Source organism: Toxotes jaculatrix, chromosome 21, assembly GCF_017976425.1.
Source record: "Toxotes jaculatrix isolate fToxJac2 chromosome 21, fToxJac2.pri, whole genome shotgun sequence".
Classification (NCBI taxonomy): domain Eukaryota; kingdom Metazoa; phylum Chordata; class Actinopteri; family Toxotidae; genus Toxotes; species Toxotes jaculatrix.
Window position 1 is genome coordinate 9,711,775 of NC_054414.1, and position 20,473 is coordinate 9,732,247.

Consider the following 20,473-nt stretch of genomic DNA (forward strand, 5'->3'; position numbering starts at 1 on the left):
TGTAAATCCAATTTGTTGGCCTGACTTTACATTTCTGTTCTCATATCCTGGAATCGGGTGGTGAAAAGGTCATGGCTGTATCCGACAAAGAAAATGTGCAAACCTGTAGTTTTTCATACACTCATACCAATTTAATAATAATAATAATAATAATAATAATAATAATAATAATAATAATAATGATGATCTTTCAGTTCATCTTTCAGAAAACCTATTGTTCAGTCAAAGACAGATCTACAATACGTTCCATAGCAGGCTAAATGAAACATGTTAAAAGCACATAAAGAATGACAGATAGATGGAAGGACTTACGCAGACACTCATTGGCCTCGCGGGCATTGGCCCTCTGCCATGGTCGGTCATAGTGAAAGGGCTTGCAGCGGTCACATTCAGGGCCCTCTGTGTTGTGCTTGCAGTCACACACCAGTTTGCCTTCCTTGTCTTTCAGACAGCGTGAGGCATGTCCATTGCATTTACACCTCCCGCCCACCTGGAAGTCTCCCACTGCATAGAAATAAGTTGGCAGTGTTGATGTCACTGCCATGGGGTCATCGTCCCTCCCTCCGCTGTTGCTTCCAGCCCCGACTCCCAGCTCCCGTGGTAGCTGGGGCCGGTTGAAGACCACACGGATATCTGTGACAGTCACCCAGTCCTGAAGGACGGGGCTGTTGTCAAAGTCTTTACCAGAGGGCCGTCCGTCTAGTGTGCTGAAAGCAATGAGTCCTCCAGAAAGCGGGTAGAGGTCAGTGTGGCCATCTGTGCACAGAGCCTCCTGCTCGTTCTGCTTGGTAATGGTTGCTTTGTTGGGCCGATTGTACATACGCCTGCACTGTGAGGAGTAGAACTGATAGGGCATCCAGGTCTTGCCATAGTCCATGCTTTTGTATATGGCCAGGGACTCGGGTCGTGGTGAACAGAACTGCAGGCTGACATAGGTGATCTCAAACTTTTTACCCAATGAAAGGGTCAGAGTCACATTGTACGGAGAGGTGTTCAGATTCTCTGACTGCCAGCAGGTGAGGTTGTGGGCCGAGTTGAGGTCGGTGAGGTAGGAAGCAGGGTGGGCACGGCGAGGGTCAGCTGCATCACAGATTTGACATGTACGTATTGAGGGCCGATCATCGCCCCGCTCCACCACGCTACAGGAGCGGGACGGAGGCCGGCCACAGACGCTGGACACCGTCACCTCCTTTCCAAAGGCAGCATTGATAAACTCGGGGATACAGCGGCGGGCTGCACCTGTGTCGTCATAGCAAGGATCTAGATGGGTCTGTTGCCCCGCGAAGGGGTTGGTGGCACTGTGGGTGGAGACTGAGCATGCCAGGAGGCACAGGCCCAGCAGGCACCTCCAGGGTTCCCTCATCCTGCTCAGAGGGCCTGTTTGTGAATGTGTGTCTGTGCACAGATGAGTCCTTCTGTGTGTGTGTGTGTGTGTGTGTGTGTGTGTGTGTGTATACTCAAGGGTCTGTGTGTGTAAATGTGAGTAAATGTCGTGTAAATGTGTCTGTGTGGTTTTCCCCTATGTGTCTAATTGTGACTCAATGGATGGAGAGGGGCTGAGCCCAGTGATCCTTCACTTCAGACTGACCAGAGCCCTTCCTGCAAGAGAGAGAAATAAATAGAAAGGTCAATGTCATAGACAGATTTTTACCATAATAGGATATGAAATAGAAAATGACGATTACTGCATTCTAATGTATAAAAAACAAGTTTGTGCATCCTCAAAAGCAGATTATATTTGCCCTTATAAAGGAAACGAACTTGGATCTTTTGTACTGTATATTTAAGTGAGTGTTTTCATTGACTAAAAGCCTGTCAAAGGATAAGATAGTTAGATGGGAGGCCCAGGAGAAACGATGTGACCATTTAAAGAGAGACATTAGCAACTGCAAGTGACTGCACCGTGAATTTCAATGCCGGCCTCTCATTCAGTTCTTCCATTCAGGTCAAAACTGGCCAAGCCTTCTGGTCATGCTTGAGCTGCATGGCAGAAGTCACCCTGTAATCCCTAGTGATGCTGCAAAGCAGTGGACCGCGTGTGACCCTGGTCAAACCGCTGCTTTAAGAGCTCGTCCTGATAAATAGCAAACTATTTTATATGTGAGGACATGGCTCTAGTTTTGAGCTCTTACAGATGTCTTACAGCAGGAGTCTGATAGGAAATCAGCCACGGCAACACTATTGTCACGCAGTGCTAACCCCACAAGACAGCATTGTATCCACTCACTGAGCCAGAAAATTCACAAAAAAAGTGATAGCTATTTGAGGATTATGCTCTGTATTAGAAGAACTGAGGCTATGAGACTCCATTCAAGCCTTTCTAAATCTCTGGGTCAGGATAGGTACCTGGATGACATCATTGATACGCTCACAGCTAGGCGAGGGGCCTCTCGGTCCCAAAGAGAGAAAGACTGAGGGGCGCAGGGAGAGAAAGCCTCGGAGCAAAGAAAAAGACAGAGAAAGAGATGTAGATGGCCTGAGGCTTTTCCGTCCATAATCCCTTTTTTACTTCCCTGGGTGTCAAATCTAGAGGAGCCCCATTTCAAAACAGACAGCTGAGGGGTTGAGAAGGCACCCCGGCCCTCTTTGCGAGGTATTTATTAAATTACAATGAATCACACCCACCTCCTCCCACCCTCACTCTCCTTCTTATACTACAGCATCTCTCTTCATCTCGGTAGAACAAAAGGCCGCCTCTGTATCCACTTCAGTCTAGCAGGGAAGGCAGACAGACGGATTTAAGGGGAGTCGGAAAAACAAAAGTTTCGTTCTTTTCTTGTGCGAGGGGTCCAAAGCTAGCAACCCTCAAAAAGAGCCCAGTGGCCTGGTAAATAGGACCACTCTTCTGTGCTCAAGTGCTTAAACCCAGCCTTTTGGCCTCTTCTCAAGAACAGATCGGGTATTAAAGGAGAAGAGTGTGAGGGAATTCCACAGAGCACAAAGATAGTGAATGAACTGCTTCTTATGCCAATAACAGAAATTGTGGAGTAGCTACACATAATTTAAAAATCTCTTCATACTTCTCAGCTTAAATTTGAACTATACTTAGGATAGAGAGATACTTGTATAGTCCCTGTCATGCGGAGCTCTGAAGTAGCCACTCAAAGAAAGACCTGAGCATGAAAAACTCAAAACAAAAAAATCTCTTGCTATTATTCAATATTCAAGATATGAAAAATGGATTGCAGAGAATGGGCCTGCTCATAAATGAATGGAGTGAGAGTGGGCCTTGCCAGGACAGATAAGGACATTGATCAATGACGTGTGTCTGAGGACGAGGAGGTTAAAGTGGGCATGCTGGCGGGAGTTCATCAGCCAAGGCACTCCATCAAAAGGCTGGCCGTGGTAAATCTGGCGGGCCTGACACCCACTGGGGAGGGCATGGAGAGGCGGCTGATAGAATTAGCAACTCATTAGCATCCAGGCCCAGCTTCCATCAGCAGCATGTTCATCCAAGAAAAGAGACAGCGGGGAGGCTCTGAGAGAGAAGGGGTGGGAGGGGGTAGAGAGGAGCAGGAAGAAGGGGCAGAATTATGACAGGTGTGGGAAGAAAGAAAAAAAGATGGAAAGGGAAATATTCAGACGGACGATTTGAGGGGAATGTTGTTGAGGGAGTTACAGGAAGTTAGAGAAAGTTTTTAAAAACCAGGCAGGAAAATACTTGACAGACACCAGAGACTAGAAGAGAGGACAGACAGGCACAAGGAAAGAAGAGTTTCGGTGGATAAGAAGGGAAAGAGGGACACATGAGGCAGAGAGAAACGGTGAGGGGCACGACAGTGATAAAGCAGAAATGACTAGAGGGAGGGCGAGCGAGGACAGAGATGAATGGAAGCAGTAGGAGAGAGAGGGAAAGTGACAGAGACGGAGGGAGGGAGTTGAGGGAAGGACATAAAAAATGAGAGAGGGAGAGATGGAGAGGGAAACAGAGGGGAGACAGATTAAGGTGGAGGACTGCATTGGTCTGTGTCTGGACTTTGGATGACTAAATATGGTGCGGTCCGTGTGCTGCCGGGCCTGCTGGGAGATTCTTCCAGGGTCTGGTGCTGTCAGGCGCGTCTGGCAGATGAGCGTGTAGGTTAAACAGAGAGAGAACAGTGACAAGGCTGTTTAATTCCACTCTGTGTGCCCTCTGAAATAGATGCTAGCCTTGCAGCAAGTGTTAACAATTCTCTGAGACAGTCCGACAGCTCTTGCAGAAAAATCTGGTCTTTATTAAAAACTTAAGACTTATTCTATATCGCTATAAAAACTGCAAAATGTGAGCCAGTTCCACACAATCCTTCTGAATCTGCAAGCTTTGCCAGGATGTCAGCACAGTGGTGTATCTGGCTGACCTTTGAAATACTAAGAATCTGTTTCAGCAAGAAAATTCTCTGCTTTCAGCATTGACAGCGTGTTTAACGAGCCACAAGTCTCCCTCAGAGGGGGCAGACATTGTCTTTCATTAAATGTGGTTAAAGTAGCAACAGCTGCAGGCCCATGTCTCTGTCTCTCTGAAGAAGACAGCACGAGTACCACACAGAAATGCTGGGTTTTGGTTGCAACATTTTCAGGAATCAGACCAGGAGACACTGAAGCTTCTCAGACAACAAATTCATTTACACTGCTGACGTAAACAAATGTTTTCTAGTTCCAGAAAGCAATTGTCTGACATTTTGGAAAATACGCTTTCTTGCCAAGAGTTAGATCAACGCAACACTCTTGTCTGTACAGTAAATATGAAGCTTAGCTTAGCACAAAGACCGGAAAAGGGGAAACAGCTGGCTTGGCAATATCCAAACATAACAAAATCCGTCTACCAACGCCACTAAAGCTCACTAATTAACACAATATATCTTACACAATATATCGAGCTGTTTCCTTCCGTTTCCAGTCTTTATGCTAAACTAAACTAACTGACAAGTGGCTGTAGCTTCATACTGCAGAGAAGTAAGTGGTATCGATCTTTGAATCACATCAGCATGAAAACTATTTCTGTAAGAAGTTAAGCATTAATGTGTGATATCAGCGTCCAATCTAAAGATTGGATTTTTGACATTGGCTACCCTTCTGTTTACATTTCGCTCACTAATTGTGCCTTTAGAACTGGACCTGACCCCTGCACACAAACCTACCACCATCTGGTATATGAAAGACAAACTGTTCCTGTGGCAGCTAAGCCATTTCCAAGTGAATGGCTGCTTGCAGTGCAGTGACAAATACAAACTGCATGGCCAATTCATCACTGCAACATTCCTCTGTGGATTAATGGCAAGGAAAATGTACTTGTACCGACGTGCTACAATCCCCAGTGGTTAAGCTACTGCAGCGTTAAATAATTTGCCCATTAGTATTATAGGCACAGTAAGTGAACGGATGAAAAAATATGGGGCTTTTAGAGTGGAAGCCCCCCACATGAGAAGTTGCATTTGGCCACAAAGGCTACTCAGGCCATTTGGCAATTGGAACAGATTCAATGGTTTTAATCAACCAGTGACAGCCCAATTAGAGAAGGTAGATGACGGAGGGCAAAAGGAAGGGAAATTAGATTAAAAAGAGGTGGGTGGGTACCAGAGGGAGCGACACAGAGAGGGAGGAAGACAAGCAGAGAGAGAGAGAAAGACGGGAACAGGAAGACGACAGGGTGGTCTGGTGGTTTCAGCGGAGACATTCCGGGGAACGTTTTTTCAGCTTCTCCCTGTCACCGGGAGATCATCCCATGTTGAGCTGTCTCTCTTTCAAGCGTGGGCGCCTCTGTCAGAGTTCACAGATTAGGAAAACAGAAGTTGCTGAGAGGCTTTATTTGGCTTGGGTGTAGAGGAGGGCGCAGGGGGAGGTGAGGATAGGAGAGGGACAGCTGAGCCACTTTGTATCCCAAGTGGGAGCCTTTCAAGCTGCTCTAGAGTTGGCGTGGTGGCCCCACTCAGATTGGGAGTGAATGGAGGTCTTCTGGGTTGCCTCTCTCGGATGACAGCAAGCTGAGGCCCCAACTGGTGCCCTGCTGTCCCTCCAGCCTGCTGTACAGTAATCCCTGGTGTGGTTATTAGCGACTACCCACAACCCTGGAGGAGTTTTTAATAAGCTAACAACAGGGCCACCTCCATTCTCATTATCATCATGGAAAGATGCATTGTATGGATATAACAGAACAGTGAAAGGAGGAACAAAGTCAGAAAGCCCCCCTGTACACAGACTGCACATGGCTCTTGTTTTTCCTATTCAGGAATCATCTCTGATTTTTTGACAGAGAGTGCTGAAAATGCCTAGTTGATGTCTACATCTTCTGGCCTTCTTGTCCAAGACCCATATAAAATAGATTTATGCATCATTTACAATGATCTAAAACAGAGAGAATTAAAATGAATAATTAATTGCTGGCGATTAACTTTCTGTTGATCAAGTACATGATGAATGGACCAATTGGCTCAGAACAAATCACATCCTTACCATCTGTATCCTTACACACACACACCCACACATCTGATAGGTAAATAAACCTGTCCAGATGAGTCAACATGACTGACAGGCCCCAGGTAACGGGGGTCAGATAATAGTGGTGATGATGGCTGTCTCCACAGTGGTGACGACGATCCTGTTGTTTGTCTAAGCATGTGTGTGTGTGTGTGTGTGTGTGTAGGTTTGAAGCATACTCAGAGCACCTCACTGGCAATCATTAGGGACAGAGGAGGAGGAGGGGAGGAGGAGCAGGGAGGGCTGAGGGCAGGAGGGGGTCAACTCTCACAGCTGAGGGCGTCATTAGCGGGAGGATCACTGACAAATTTGTAAAGCCCGATTATATCTGCTTAGAAGCTCTGTGTGTGTGTGTGTCTCTGTGGAACATTTAATCTAAAAATAAATCTTAATTTTTTTCCTTGAGTGCCACTCCAACGTTCATCACCTCACTATTATATCAAGAGCAAACCTACACCTGAACTAGTTGCTACAACACCAACAGTCTGATCATGCACAGGTTCAGAAATGTCTATGAGGCTAAAGACAGCTGGAAGATTCAAACTGAATCATAAAACATATAAATGAGATTGTGTCTGCCTTTCCATCTCTGCATCTGACAGTGAGAGACACTGCAGGGAGAAATATTGAACGCCCAGCAGAGGAATGCAGCAGCTTCTGTGGCCCAGCCCACACGGCTGGCCCTGAGTCCGACAGCGGTTCTTTAGATCAACACAACCTGATCCAGAACCGAACAGGAGGAGAGAAGACAGACAGCGTGAGGTGGAATACGAGGTCAGGTAGGTTCTCACAGATTCATAGACAGGAAGTTGTGCTAAGCTACAACTCTCTGTATTTATTTACATATACACTTCAGTAGAAAAGCAGAGGGGGAAAAAATGCTGATAGGACAAGTTGTGGTGTATTTTTCTGTTAATGAAGTGTTCTGTGAGATCAGTGTTTCTGGTGAGAAAATGGGAGGTGTATGGGGGAGAAAGGACATGAGCAGGCAGAAAGTTCTGGGCAACATTGACTCTAAGGATTCAGTGTTAAACACGGTTAATTTGTGAGAAAAAGATCGAAGAACACAGTGTTGTACAATAAGAGTGGCTCTTTGTTTCACTCTCACAGAGATTATATGTCCCAACACATCCAGTCATTGTTGCGATTTCTCCTTCAATCAGAGGCTGTTAACTGCAGTTAATAGTAAATTGTAATAATGAGAATTGATAATAAATGTAGATGATGTGCAAATGTGATGCTCAGTAAATTTCAAATGTTAAAAATCTGAAAAAATTATTTTCACCAAGACCCGTCTCTATTTTTTTCCTCTATTAATTTATAAAATGACGAGTTCTCAGTAACAAAACTTAACTAAAAATAACATTACTAAGTATAGCAGCAGGATTGATAAATTGTATTGGGGTGTTGTGGAAAATAACTGAAAGCCATGATGTGCTACAAAACCGTGGCATCTTTGCTACAATCAAAGCAGCGGCTTGAAACTACTAAGGAGGTCCCCACAAGGCTTCAGTCCCAAATAACTATTTCATAAATGAAAAATACAGCTGTGAACTCCAGAGTGAGGGAGGACAAAGTCATACTTTGACTCGGATTTTTAACTGACAGAGCGATGGACTTGGGAGTGAAGGGACAAGAGTTCAAAAAATTTATAGCCTCCTATGTCACGCTGTGATCCGTTTTCAAATACGAGAAATATTTCCCCGACATGTGCTGTCAAGATGCGCCTGAGAAAGGGATGACACCCACAGCCATGCAATGCCAGGCAGAGCCATAGGTTCATTCTCAAAGTTTGTTACCAGATGAAGGCCATGCGGCCCGGTTATAAAGAGGATAAAGACATGCAGAGGTTAAAGTTCCCAAAGTGTACCATTTTCAGCACATGTGGGTGGACTGAGGGCTCCTTGATTGAACATATCCCATGGACCTGAACATAACCCTGACCACAGCTTTGCAGCAGTGTGGTTGGACAGTGGTGGTCAGGGAGAGGCAGGCGAGGTGTTCCTGGATATGAGAGGAAGTAGCTCGTTTAGTAGGATGGGAGGATTTAAGGAGAGGAGAGGTGAGCACTCCTTCAAAGCCCTTTGAAGGCTGGCTGCGGTAGGCAGAGCCGCGGTTTTCCCAAAAAGCCCCCCTAACAGGAAAACACTCCGTTTTTTTTCCATTGCACAAGAGCAACCTCTACCCCACAGCCAAAAGTAAGGGCCTGCTTTGAACTCACAGGGGGAAAAAAACACAAATCGTTTTATTAAGTGCTTGGAATACTCACACGCTTGCGTGCATTACACTTAAACACACGTTGCTGACGGACACATGCTCTCTAGTAGTTGGATTCACAGTATGTGCCCTCACTCACACATGAGGACACATTTTAAAGGATGCCAAAGCTTGTGACTCACCAGACAACTCCCTTTCCCCTCTTCCCTTGTTACTCCTCTCCCTACTCCCCTCCACTCGTTCTCTCTTAATGCACAGTAGGCTACATTTGCCAAGAGATCAGAGGTCAGCGGTCTCCCAGTGAAAAGGGGAAAGGTGTCTACTGTTTTACTTGACTGATATTAAAACATAAAGTCCTCCAAAACAGCAAATATGTCATTTGCTCTCCTGGAACATATAAGCAACACATATAAGCATTTTCTGATATGACTGAATGATTATCAGCAGGCCGACATCATTTGTCTGTGCCTTCCACAGCCATTAATGAATCTGTTGTATAATGTGACAACACTATTGCTAAGGTTTGGGGAAACATGGTTTGGCTTAAAACAAGCACTTTGTTAAGGTGAAGGGACTTTTGTGGTCATAATTACAATTGTGGTTGTGATTAAAACTTGTCGGTTTGAAATGAAAAACAAAATCCAGGAAGTTTGAAGTTTTGTTGACCCATACATCCACACGACCTCCTCACTTTGTCCTTTGTTCGTGTGATAATTACTAAAACCACCGGAGGGCTTTGTCACTTGAACGTAAACATATCACGCTTTAAGGCACATGCTGGTGCTACCGACACTCTCCGTACACAGGTTCGCATGCCAGCAAAGAGCTGGTCCAACTTTATGGCAGAAGTCTGCGATTTTGAGAGTGTGTTGCTTTGCCCTTTGAGCTCACATGCCAGCTAGCTGTCAGCGAGATGAGCAGATAAGACAGCCGCTAACATATGTGGCTGTCATAGCGCTGGAAGGAGCAAACATACATCCAGTCTATGGTCAGTGTGTAAACAACAGACAGAATGTAAATAAATGTAGTTCATCTGTTAGCCCATCATCATTTGCAGTCAACACAAAGGACATCAACTATGTGCATCCAAGTCAGATAAGGACAGTGATAGGTACTAAGTGGGCACAGACACACACATGTGGACCTCACACACACATCTCCCTCTGCATCTGGAGGAAATGTGTGGTTGACACATGCAGGCCTAGCAGGGTGTAGGGAGAGGCAGGATGAAGCATGTGAATCTCTGCCCCTGGATCCTCTTCCCACAGCGAGAGACATCTTGGGTGTCACGCCGACGAATGACAGGTATTTTAACAGGAAAGGTACGCATACACAGACACACACCTAATTTTTCACTCAAAAAGAAAACACAGAGCTACTTAAAGTGAGCAGTAAGACAGCATTTCGACTTCATTCTCACCCCTAAAGCGCAGACGATGAATGAGCGAACGTGTTGTGTGTGTAATGTGGGCACTTTATCACACCACATCCATCTCCAGGTCTGAGCAGAAATTCATGTCGGGGATGGAACTGATCCAGGACGGAGAAAAATACATTAAATCTCTACATGCAAAATTCCAGGTGGATTAAAGTTACTATATTAATCTTCCTTTCAAGAAAACTCAGACCATTGTATTTTCTGTGTTATTAGGTGCCAGAGCCTGATACAGTAGCTCCTGACAAACAGCTGTATTATGAAAGGTGATCATTCTGATATTTGAGCTCATTGACAGCTTCAGCAGGGTCATGTTTTTTTTTTTTTTTTTTAAATCAGCTTGACCCAACAAAAATAGAAAGGAAGGGACTGACAGAGAGAGAGATCTACCATTACTCTGCCCCGTCAAACTGCTGAAGCCATAGAAGAAAAATATATTAGATGTGTTGACTTTACTCGCTCAGGTGGACTGAGCCAAGAGTCCTAAGGAATCCTGCTTTTCAAAGCAGAAGAAAATGATCTGCCTGTGTTTCTACAGCTTTCTCCATCTCCATCCACCCGCTTTTCTCTGAAGTTCATAAATACCACATACAAGTACACACACACACACAGACACACTCCCAAGAGTGAAACAAAAAAAAAAAAAAAATCTGCACTATGATGCCTTGGATTAGCTTCCACATCATGTGCCTTCAGCTGCTCCTGGCTCTGCCTCACTCACTTTGTTACTGATGGAAGCAGAGTGTGATGCAATTAAATAATGATGATTAATTTGCACAAACAGGGAAGTGATGGCTGCGCTCCAGATGAGCAGCACCTCACTTCACCAGACATATTCAACTCAAATATTTCTACCAGCTAAAGCCTGATGTTTCATGTTCTCCCTGACCTCAGTGAACAGTGAGGATTCAGAGGCCTTCTCCATGGACTGAATCCAGTCATTTGCGGTGAGAGTGAGAAGTAGGTCAAGTGGCTGACACTGTTTCAGTGTGCAATAGGGACATACTTTAAGTCTATTGAAGCAGTTAAGATAAGCAATCTGTATGGGACTCGCTTTCACTTCCAGGCTTGTTCCTGCTTGAGAGCGGAGAGTAGATGAGCTTACGGAGGGTGGAGCTCATTATTATTGTTAAAGCTATTGTTTCCTGTCACACCTTGCCCACAATGGGCTATAGTGTCAAATCAAGCCTCAATCATCGCTTTAATTCTCAATAAATCACAGAGAAGACGCAACTTGAAGCTTTCCACAGCTGGACTTCGCACGGTGCTACATTTCAAGGTTATTATAGCCTTTAACAGCAAACAAAAATATACTTTTTTTCACACAAATGTTTTTCAGTATGCATGTGGCGGCGTCAAAGCGAAAAAGGAAAATATTAGAAGTGACAAACGCATTGGGAGACTTGGCGAGGGCAGTGCCGAGGACGACGGGAACCAAGAAGCGCGCTGCTTGCTTTGGCATCCACACTTGGCTCCGAATCCAAGTCGCTATTAAAGCTCACTGGCTCCGTATAGCCCACCTCTTGTACCACGTATTAAATCCTCGGCGCTGGTTGTTTTTCTTGCCCCCCTTTCTTTTTTTTTTTTTTTGGCTGCGACCCACAGGCCAGTTGTAAACCGAGGAGGCTGACACCTGTCTGTGGTGTCTGCCGCTCTGATCCAGCGCGTCCCGGTGATTCAGCGACCCAAACACCTACTTACAGTCACACGACCTCAGCCTTTAATAAAGTAGGCTAATGATAGTCATTGCCTTCATTTAAAACAAATGGACAGCCCGTCACAACAAGCGCCGCGAGTCACTTACTTCTTGTTTAAGAAAATTAGTGGTGCGTAAAATTGAAATCTGCTATCCAGAAAAAACACGAACACGTTGGTTGTGCAATAAACACGCACAGGCATCCAAAAATTCTAAACTTACCCCGCTGTCAAGTCGTGACTGTCGCTGTCTCTGAATTTAAAAAGACGTCCCCTGGGAGATATCCACATCAATTAGCCTTTAGGTTGTCTTCCGACAGAAATCGTCCTGTCCAAAAGCAAAAGTGTCTCACGCTCGCCGCGTTAAAATATTTCAAGACAAGAAAAATGCCTGCCACATAGTCTAAAGAGCGGGGACACCGAGAGGAGGTGAACCACTGCACCCATCCGCGCCCGAAGCTCAAACCAACTGAAAGCCGTCCAGTACATCCATAGGTTGTAAAGCGAGTCCGGGGTAGGCTACTCCCCATTAAAATGAAACCCAGATTTTCCCAACCATGTGTGCGAGTGAGAGAGAGGGAGAAAGAGAGGAAGGGGGGGGGGCAGAAGGAGGGGTGGGTGAGTGTGTGTGTAAATATTCCAAAAGCCCACTGTGTTTTGTTAACTAAAGTTTCATTTCACCTGTAAATTGGTGATGCGCATAATTTAGTTGTGTAGCTAAAATAACGCGCAAAAGAAAATAAACACTTGACCAAACTACCACTTGCTTCAAGATTTCGTTCCCCCTTCAGACAACACAACTGGTCTCACTTTTACAACAAATACCTCCGCCGCTTTACGGACTGATTGTTACTGTGCTGCTTGCTCTAAATGCCCCATGGCTCGATGTGTTCACAGGCAGCCATATGGAGGTCGTAATGAGAACACAACGTTGAACCTGTTGAAACAGAGTGGGCCTAGCGGGGCTCCGGAGCCCACAGAAACAAGAGGCAGATGCAGAGCGTTATAACTTATTAATCCTAATAATAGTCCAACACATGTTGGATTTATTAGCGTACGTCTGTGCGTCAAGGCACCAAAAATGTTAACATTTTAATGGTTTTATTAACATGCAATGATAGAAGTAGCATTAAATTAAATATATCGTGGTATTGGCTCGTCGTGGCATCAGGGAAAAAATCTGCTGTGTGTGACTGTGGTATGGAGAGAGAAATTAGTTCGTTTTGGCACAGAAAAAGTGGCCCTGCGCCCTCGGCCATGACAGCAGCACATTAACTCATTAACTGCATTCATATGGCTTTACATCCCTCGCTCTTAGTGTACAGGTTAAAGAGAAACAGCTAAATGTGGTTTGTCATGATGAGTATTTGCATTTTTACCTAGCCCGTTAGGAAGGAGTGTGCGTAAAAGCGCACTGGAGAGGCCAGTGGTTTACGGTGACATTAGAATTAAAACATCTAATTCAACTGAGGTGAATAATACTGATTTACATTCATAGTAACACATATCTACACAACACATTCAGCGAATAGGAGAGGTGACTTTTGCTGGAGGCAATAATGTGTTTTTGGGTTACAGCCTTCAAATTGTCTCAGCCAATCACGTCTGAGCACCAGAGGTAGGCTACTTATTTTGTAAATGCGCACAGAAAAACATATGTTACACTTGTAAAAACCAGTTCAGCAGAACCGCGAGGACGGCCACAATCCGTTTTATAATTCCCGTTAATTTATAGGCGACAGCCCGCGTGTTGCTGTGTGTGTATGTGTTGTTGCAGGTGCAGCCTGCTTACCGGGCGGGTCATTATTCGAGCATCACTGCCGATCAAAATCCCGAGTACCTCCTGGCTCCGCTGTAAGCTGATCAACATTCCTCCTGTATTTATTGTACCATCCACTGGGGGGAACGGCCCGGACCGGCCCGGCTCGCCTGGACTCGGCCCGGGACCGGGCTGCGCTTTGGTGCCTTTATTCCAATAACTAATCTCAAACAAAGACCGTTAAAACACGCATTCATACTCACGGATAATACTAATCAACCCCGAAGCTGTGCACGTGTGCGCGCATGCGTGCATGTGTGACACCTATGTGAGGACACACCTGCAGTCTCACGCTAATTAACGACGTCAATGAGCAGAATGGGGAAATTAATGGATTTAAACACAAAAGGGAAAACTGGAGCCAGTTTCATTAAAAATAGAATAAACTCAATTAAATTTCATCAAACTCGAGCCAGGAGAAATGATGAGCTCGTGAGCAGCTTTGAAATATTATGTGTGAAAGCAATTCCAGCATAAAAAAAAAAAAAAAGCTTTAAACCTCTGCACATTTATCTGCCTCCATCTGTATTTGTTGTTATTACACCTTTTGCTCCTCTGGCCTTCTGTCCAATTACTTTACTGCTTTACTTGTCTAAGCCCAGTTCTTCGTTTGAAATTCTTCCCTCCTTCCTGCTGATTGTCTCACGTAAATCAAAACCTAAAATAAATTACTTTTATAATGAATCTTCATCATTCTGTTCTAATTTTATTTTTTTCATTGTTCCCTGATTGCCCCCCCCTTTTTTTTAATCTCCTTTACTATTAACTCTCTGAAATTCCTTGTAGACACACTTTTATCATTTGCTTTCCTGTTTCCAATTAAGTTGCTTGAGTTTTAAAGAGAAATGAAACACTGGCCGCAGCAGGCTTTCAATAATTTGGTCCAACAGAGTTTCTTGGAATTGAGCATAACACTGTAAATCTTAAGTTCAGTAACAGGACAACAAACTGAAAGCTTCTGCTGTCAGCTTCAACCACTCAAATGCATTATGCCTCTAGCACAGTCATACAGTCCTGCGTCTATTCATAATGTGACAGTATGGTACATGTTAATGCATTTTTCCAGAGAGGGCCAATCCTGACGCATTTCTGTGAAACAAAGAAGCTGCGCAAGTAAGGCACTAATCTTGGTAGATTATCTCTGCAATTACAAGTGGGAAAGATTTAGACTGAATTAAAGACAGAATGAAAGAAAGCAAGACTAACACCATGCAACACACTCACTTGAAGTCTGATGGGATTCAAGCGGGGAGCTCTCCTCGGTGCTTTAGAGTTGTTGCACTTGGATCAGTCTGCTGAATTTGTCCGCAAAACAAGTCTCAGTGTTCTGTTTGTCCAAAGTCCGGGGCTCTCGTTCCCTGCAGCGGACACCCTGGAGAAAATGTCAGCATCCGGCTTTTTCCTCGCTTCATTTTGTGGCACCCCTGCTGTTGGACGCAAGGGGAGATGCTTACCTTGTCCAGAGGGAGAACCCCCTCTCCCCACACGCACCACCACCTGGTTTTCAGTAGGAGAAGGGTGCCCTCTTGTGGCGAAATACTAAAGCTCAGTCATACTACTAACACTGGATCCACCCATACTGTTCAATTCAGGTTTACACTTTACAAACTCCCTTCGCCCTGTTGTCTTGTCCTTCTTGTCCTAATCATCACAAAAAAATAAATAAAGCTACATTATTTAAAATCCATATCTAAAAAATCTAATATATTTTCTAATTTCTCAATGCAGCTATGTGTAACTTATAATATTAATGATGCTCTGTCCCATTTAGTTGTCCCAATAAGTGTCTTTTTCTTTTTGTGTCTCTTTCAGTCTGCAAGATTTTTTCTCATAATCCATCTCCATGATTTGTAATGATGGACCCACTGGTGGCCCAGCAGAGTCCAGCTTGTTAACACTTTTTAATGTATAAATCCCCTCCACCTATTCAACATGTAGACAATCTTCAGACTGCTTCTTTTATAATCCTTCCCTAAATTTTTCCTGTTAAGCTGGAAGCTGAAGTCTGTATCTCACAACGGACCCATGTACCTGATATTTCTCCCACTGTGAAGGAGCTGTACCTTCACTATTCTGTGGGCTCCTGCTGATGCCCTTCCGTTCAGCACTGAAAACACTGTCACTGTACAGAAATGTGAAACATGCTGCACATCCACTTGCCTATAGAGAAATGGGCCAAACACAGGAGCCCGGTGGAACCCAACCGACTGATAATTAGTTGCCGCTGCTGGCAAGAACCCTATAGAGAATGGGTGGGTGGTTAGCAGGGAAGGTTATGGCAGGGTTTTGGGGAAAATGGGAAAAGGAGGTCAAAATAAAAGAAAGAGAGAGGGAGAGCGAGCACTTCAAATGACATTGAGGTCTCATGTAAAAATAAACAGCTTTAGCCCCTCTCAGCACACCCCCTGTTTATAGCGACAGCCGCTTGGGGAACCCCGCCTGTTTACTTTCCCTCTGCCGACTCATCTTAAGTCAAGATGGCGTGTTGGCGTTATTGTATACATCCTCTCACACACTCACTCATTCAGGGCTCAGCTGCCACTCCACTTCAAAGACACGGGGCCTGAGTGGGAACGGAAGAGATATTAATGGGTATAATACCAGCACGTCCTTGTGAGATGCATGTGTGTGTGTGTGTGTGTGCAGGCTTAGAGTCTCTCTATGTCACACACACACACACACACACACACACACACTCCCATTTCTTGGGGTGTGCGGTATCAACATGTCAACATTAAGGAAAGAGAGCTATCAATAGCTCTTCTGCCAGTATTATGGTCCCATCCATCATTTTGACATCACACCACTGAAGGTGGTCTCTTCCCAGCTCGCACTGATGACTCAACCACAGAGAGTTTTTAAATGAGGATACCTTGAGGCCACAGCTAGGAATCTGCTGTAACCCAATATGCACTCCTGAAGACTCGGAGGATATGTGCCGGACTCAGTGTGTAAGTGTGTGGGGGGGTTACTGTTGACTTGCTGTGGGATTATTTTTGGGTTAGCTGCTTACATTTGACAGCAGTGACTGTCCAGGATGATGGTGGGAAACTGGCTTTCCCGCTTGGCGCGCAATGCGTGTGTGATTAACCCACACAGAAAAAAGTTTGCTTAGAAGTCTGCGTGTGTTTTTACATACATGTATGCATGTCCATGCATTGAGGAGGGGGTTCAGGTAACTCTCTGGTGGTATTTGGGTCCTTCATTTGTGTGGAATCCAGCATCATTATCCCAAAGTGTTGCCAGCTGGAAGTGCTGGAGTTCCCATTTGAACTCTATGTGTGTTCTGAAGATGTAGAGAGAGCGAGAGAGTCGAAACACTCTAATGAAAGCTCACGTTCTGGTTCTCATTCCACCCCGACGTTCATGAGCAGCAGAATCTGGCACTGTCTTGCCGATTAGCTAATAAATTGTACGGCCACAACAATGCCACCCAAGGCTACAGAGCTGCACTATGAATTAGTTGTAATCCAGTGAGCTGGAAGTGGATGATGGTGAAGGTTCAGTTCAAGCACACTGATAGTAAATAATGACCAAATAAATCTGCAATCAATTAGAAGAAAACTTTAAATGTTTCAGTATTTCCCTCTTGCCTGTCAAAGTTCATCAGGATCAAAAAATGGTAATAATTACCAGTTTTGATCGGTGGGTGATCATTCGTTTGCTGCACTTGTGGCAACTGGAGAGAGAGAACACACTAAATTATATGGCATCCCTAGATACTGATACTGTTTCAGTGTGTTATTTTATGTCCTGTATCATGTTTCATTCATCTGTGAAATTTCTTAACTTAAATTATAAGTGGTACAATATTTGATACAGGTGTGCATGGTCCCCAGAGGGGGCATCCTCGTGTCTGATGCCATCATGAGGTTGACATTTTTGTTTTTTTGAAATATGTCTCATTAACCGTTGGATGGATGGCCATGAAATTTGGTACAGACAGTTATGCCCTCCTCAGTCAAAATTGAATTGTATGCAAAATTCTGGTTTCTTACAAAATGGCCAGAAAACCAATGACTTGCTCATCTTCCTCAGCTGTGCTTTGTGTACAGAAATGTTACTATGCAAATGTCAGCTAGCATGTATGCTACCACACTAAACTACTGTAAGATGATGACCATGGTAAACATTACACCCGCATGTTAGCATTTTGAACATGATAGCATGCCGATGTTAGCATTTAGCTAAGTACAGCCTTGCAGAGGCACTATGTCTGCAACTGTTGACTTGTCTTGTTTAAGTAGAGCACATTTATAATTGTCTTGAAAGTGGTGCTTGTGTGGAACTTAGATGAACCACGATAAGTTTACATGCAGGACAGTTCCCAAGAGTTCTCAAAGTTAAATCGAGGATGAGTTCATTAATATATTTGGAAATGAGTAAGATATGAGATAGTAAATCAGATTATAAAACGCCATGTGATCCCTAACAGACCAATTATGTACAAGTTAACAATCCTTTTAACTGGTTCATTCTAAAACAATCATGCAAACAACATGACATTATTACAAACCCCAAGCTTGTAAAACTTCAAAAGGTCAACTTATTTTTTTTTTTTACTGCTCATTTGGGATCATGGGAACCACAGTGTAATTGCACAGGTTTGGAAGCATACCCAAGGGAAAAGGATAACGTGATCTCTTAACCACTAGATGGCAGTGTTGGTCTAGTTTGTCTTGTTCCTCCACCTGTTACAGTGTTTGCCAAGCAGGTCAAAGTAGGAGTGCTGTACCACATGATTGAGGCCACATCCACAAAGTCAAAATTTTCTAAATTGACACCAGGCTAGTGCAGAAAAACTGGCGAACTGATCCCAGGTGTCCTGTAGCTGCAGGGATAAAAAGTTTCAGCGTTGTGATTTGGGTCTCTATCATCAATATAGGACTCTGCAGGTGTAAATCCTCAAAGACGGATGATTGTTTTGTTGGATTTACAAAGAAAAAATCCTGATTTGAGTTAAGGAACAAAAAAAGTAAAGGGGGGTCTATAATGAATGGCCAGATTCCAAAGTGTGTGTGTGTGTTTTTTTTTTCCAGCTTCAGCAGGTATATAAATATTTTCTAAATCAATAACTTAACATCATCTATAATCAATGTGGTGTTGATGTTTTCTGTAGGTTTAAGTCTCAGGTATCTATGGAGAAGAAGTATTCTTTGTCAGGCTCAGTGGTCAGCTTTCCATAGTCATTTCCGCTCACAAAAGGGGTATTTACCTTCAATATGGTTTGCATAAGCTGTAAGGAGGCTCGAGGTGGGTCACTAATTACAATGCAATTCAAAACCAGCCCTCCCTATACCTAAAAGGATGTTTCTTCTCGCCCCTTGAATAATATAAATTGGGCATAATGGGCAGTACAACACATGCCTTTTCTCTGGAAATTTTAAAATGTCTGTCATAAGAAAACTCAAGTTGGATTTTTAACGTTGTTTTGATTTTTTTAAAGGCATGAAATCAATATTATCATTCAGTTTCAATCCATTTCACTCAACAAGAGAGTGTGATGCATTTCTAAAGTGGCACATACAACGTTTTGGGTAACACTATGGGAAATTCACTTGACAATTGTCCAGCCAATTTCCATAGTATTACATTGTCTTGTTCATTATGGTCTCTTTCAGTGTAACATGAACCATTCCTAAATGAGACTAAATGCCCTCTGATTCAAACAAGTTCATAGCAGTGTTCCCATGGGGTCAACCCTTGTGCACTTTGAGCTGAAAAGCATCCCATTTGGCTCTCCTTTTACATTCAGATCCTATTGACAAGTGCATGCAGGCAGGCAGGCATGCAACAACACACACACAGACTCTCTCTCTCCCTCACACACACACTCACACACACACACAGAAACCTGCCCTCTTTGAGTCTAAACTTCTATAGCCATATATGTCCAATCCCTAATTGGTGGTTCTTCTTTCAAAGGAGTGATTATGTGTGTATGTGTTTAGAGGCGTCCTCTCTGTGCAAGGCTTGATTCAGTCCATCTCCAATGCCAGGGGGGACAAAAGAGACACCCGTTCCTCCTCTCAGGGCGAGGGGCCGTTGACACCAATAAATCCCCCCCTTCCACTTCCTCCCCGGTGTGTTGGGGTTATGTCAGGAATGTCCTGGGTCCTATTGTCCCCTGGTGCTCTGTTTTTGGTAACCCATCACCAAGCATTCTCTGCTGCTCACAGTCCCTCCCCCTTACACACCAACACACACACATACATGAACACATGCACACACACACACACACACACACACACACACACACACACACACACGTCCACACCCCCTGGGCTGTGTGTCCCCTGGTCCCTCACTCTGAATAGACCACCTCGGCTGAATACGACAGACAGGCAGGCGTCAGGACATCAGGTTCAGCAGCCCAAGTCGTGCAGTGGGGAAAATAAAGCCAGTTATTTTCACCTGTTTGCTTCCCTCACGCTCTTTGTCTAATGGGAGAAAGAAAATAAAACAATAGGCCAAGTGTTTTAGACTACACTCTTAATGCCTATTCTGTCCTTTCAGTGGGATTGAGTACACTGCCCCCTTCACCCCTTTTATGGTGACCAGTATAAAGGGAAACATTAATTTGATACTCTTACACTGTTATATATTACTATCATCGTCTATCATGTTTATGGAGTGCCAGGAGTTATTTTGTAGTGATTTCAATTGTACCTAACATGTCTTATGTCCCATAATGGCTGTGGTCAACACAGAATAGGGCTGAGGTTGTGTGTAGATAGGGCAGTAGTAAAGCAAGTTTCTCAAGCTTGAAGCAATAATTTATACACATAGTGGCTTTAATCTGGCATTGGGAGTCCAAATGCACAACATCCTGCTGGCTCTAGTGGATTCTGATC

General features: G+C 44.2%; 1 protein-coding gene across 3 annotated transcripts in view; it reads right to left on the reverse strand.

Moving 5' to 3' along the window:
• Positions 1-14,867, reverse strand: part of ntn2 (netrin 2) — a 42,038-nt gene extending 27,171 nt beyond the window's left edge. Inside the window, exons 1-2 of one of the 3 annotated variants that reach the window (XM_041029456.1) lie at positions 14,844-14,867; positions 313-1,599 (exon numbers count right to left, since the gene is read on the reverse strand). In XM_041029456.1, the coding sequence (XP_040885390.1) occupies positions 313-1,363 (1,051 nt within the window). In that variant the 5' untranslated portion in view covers positions 1,364-1,599; positions 14,844-14,867. Of the gene's footprint in view, positions 1-312; positions 1,600-12,023; positions 12,254-13,592; positions 13,670-14,843 lie in introns of those variants that run through there. The other 2 variants (XM_041029455.1, XM_041029454.1) reach the window with 2 other exon arrangements.
• Between the last annotated feature and the right edge of the window lie 5,606 nt (positions 14,868-20,473).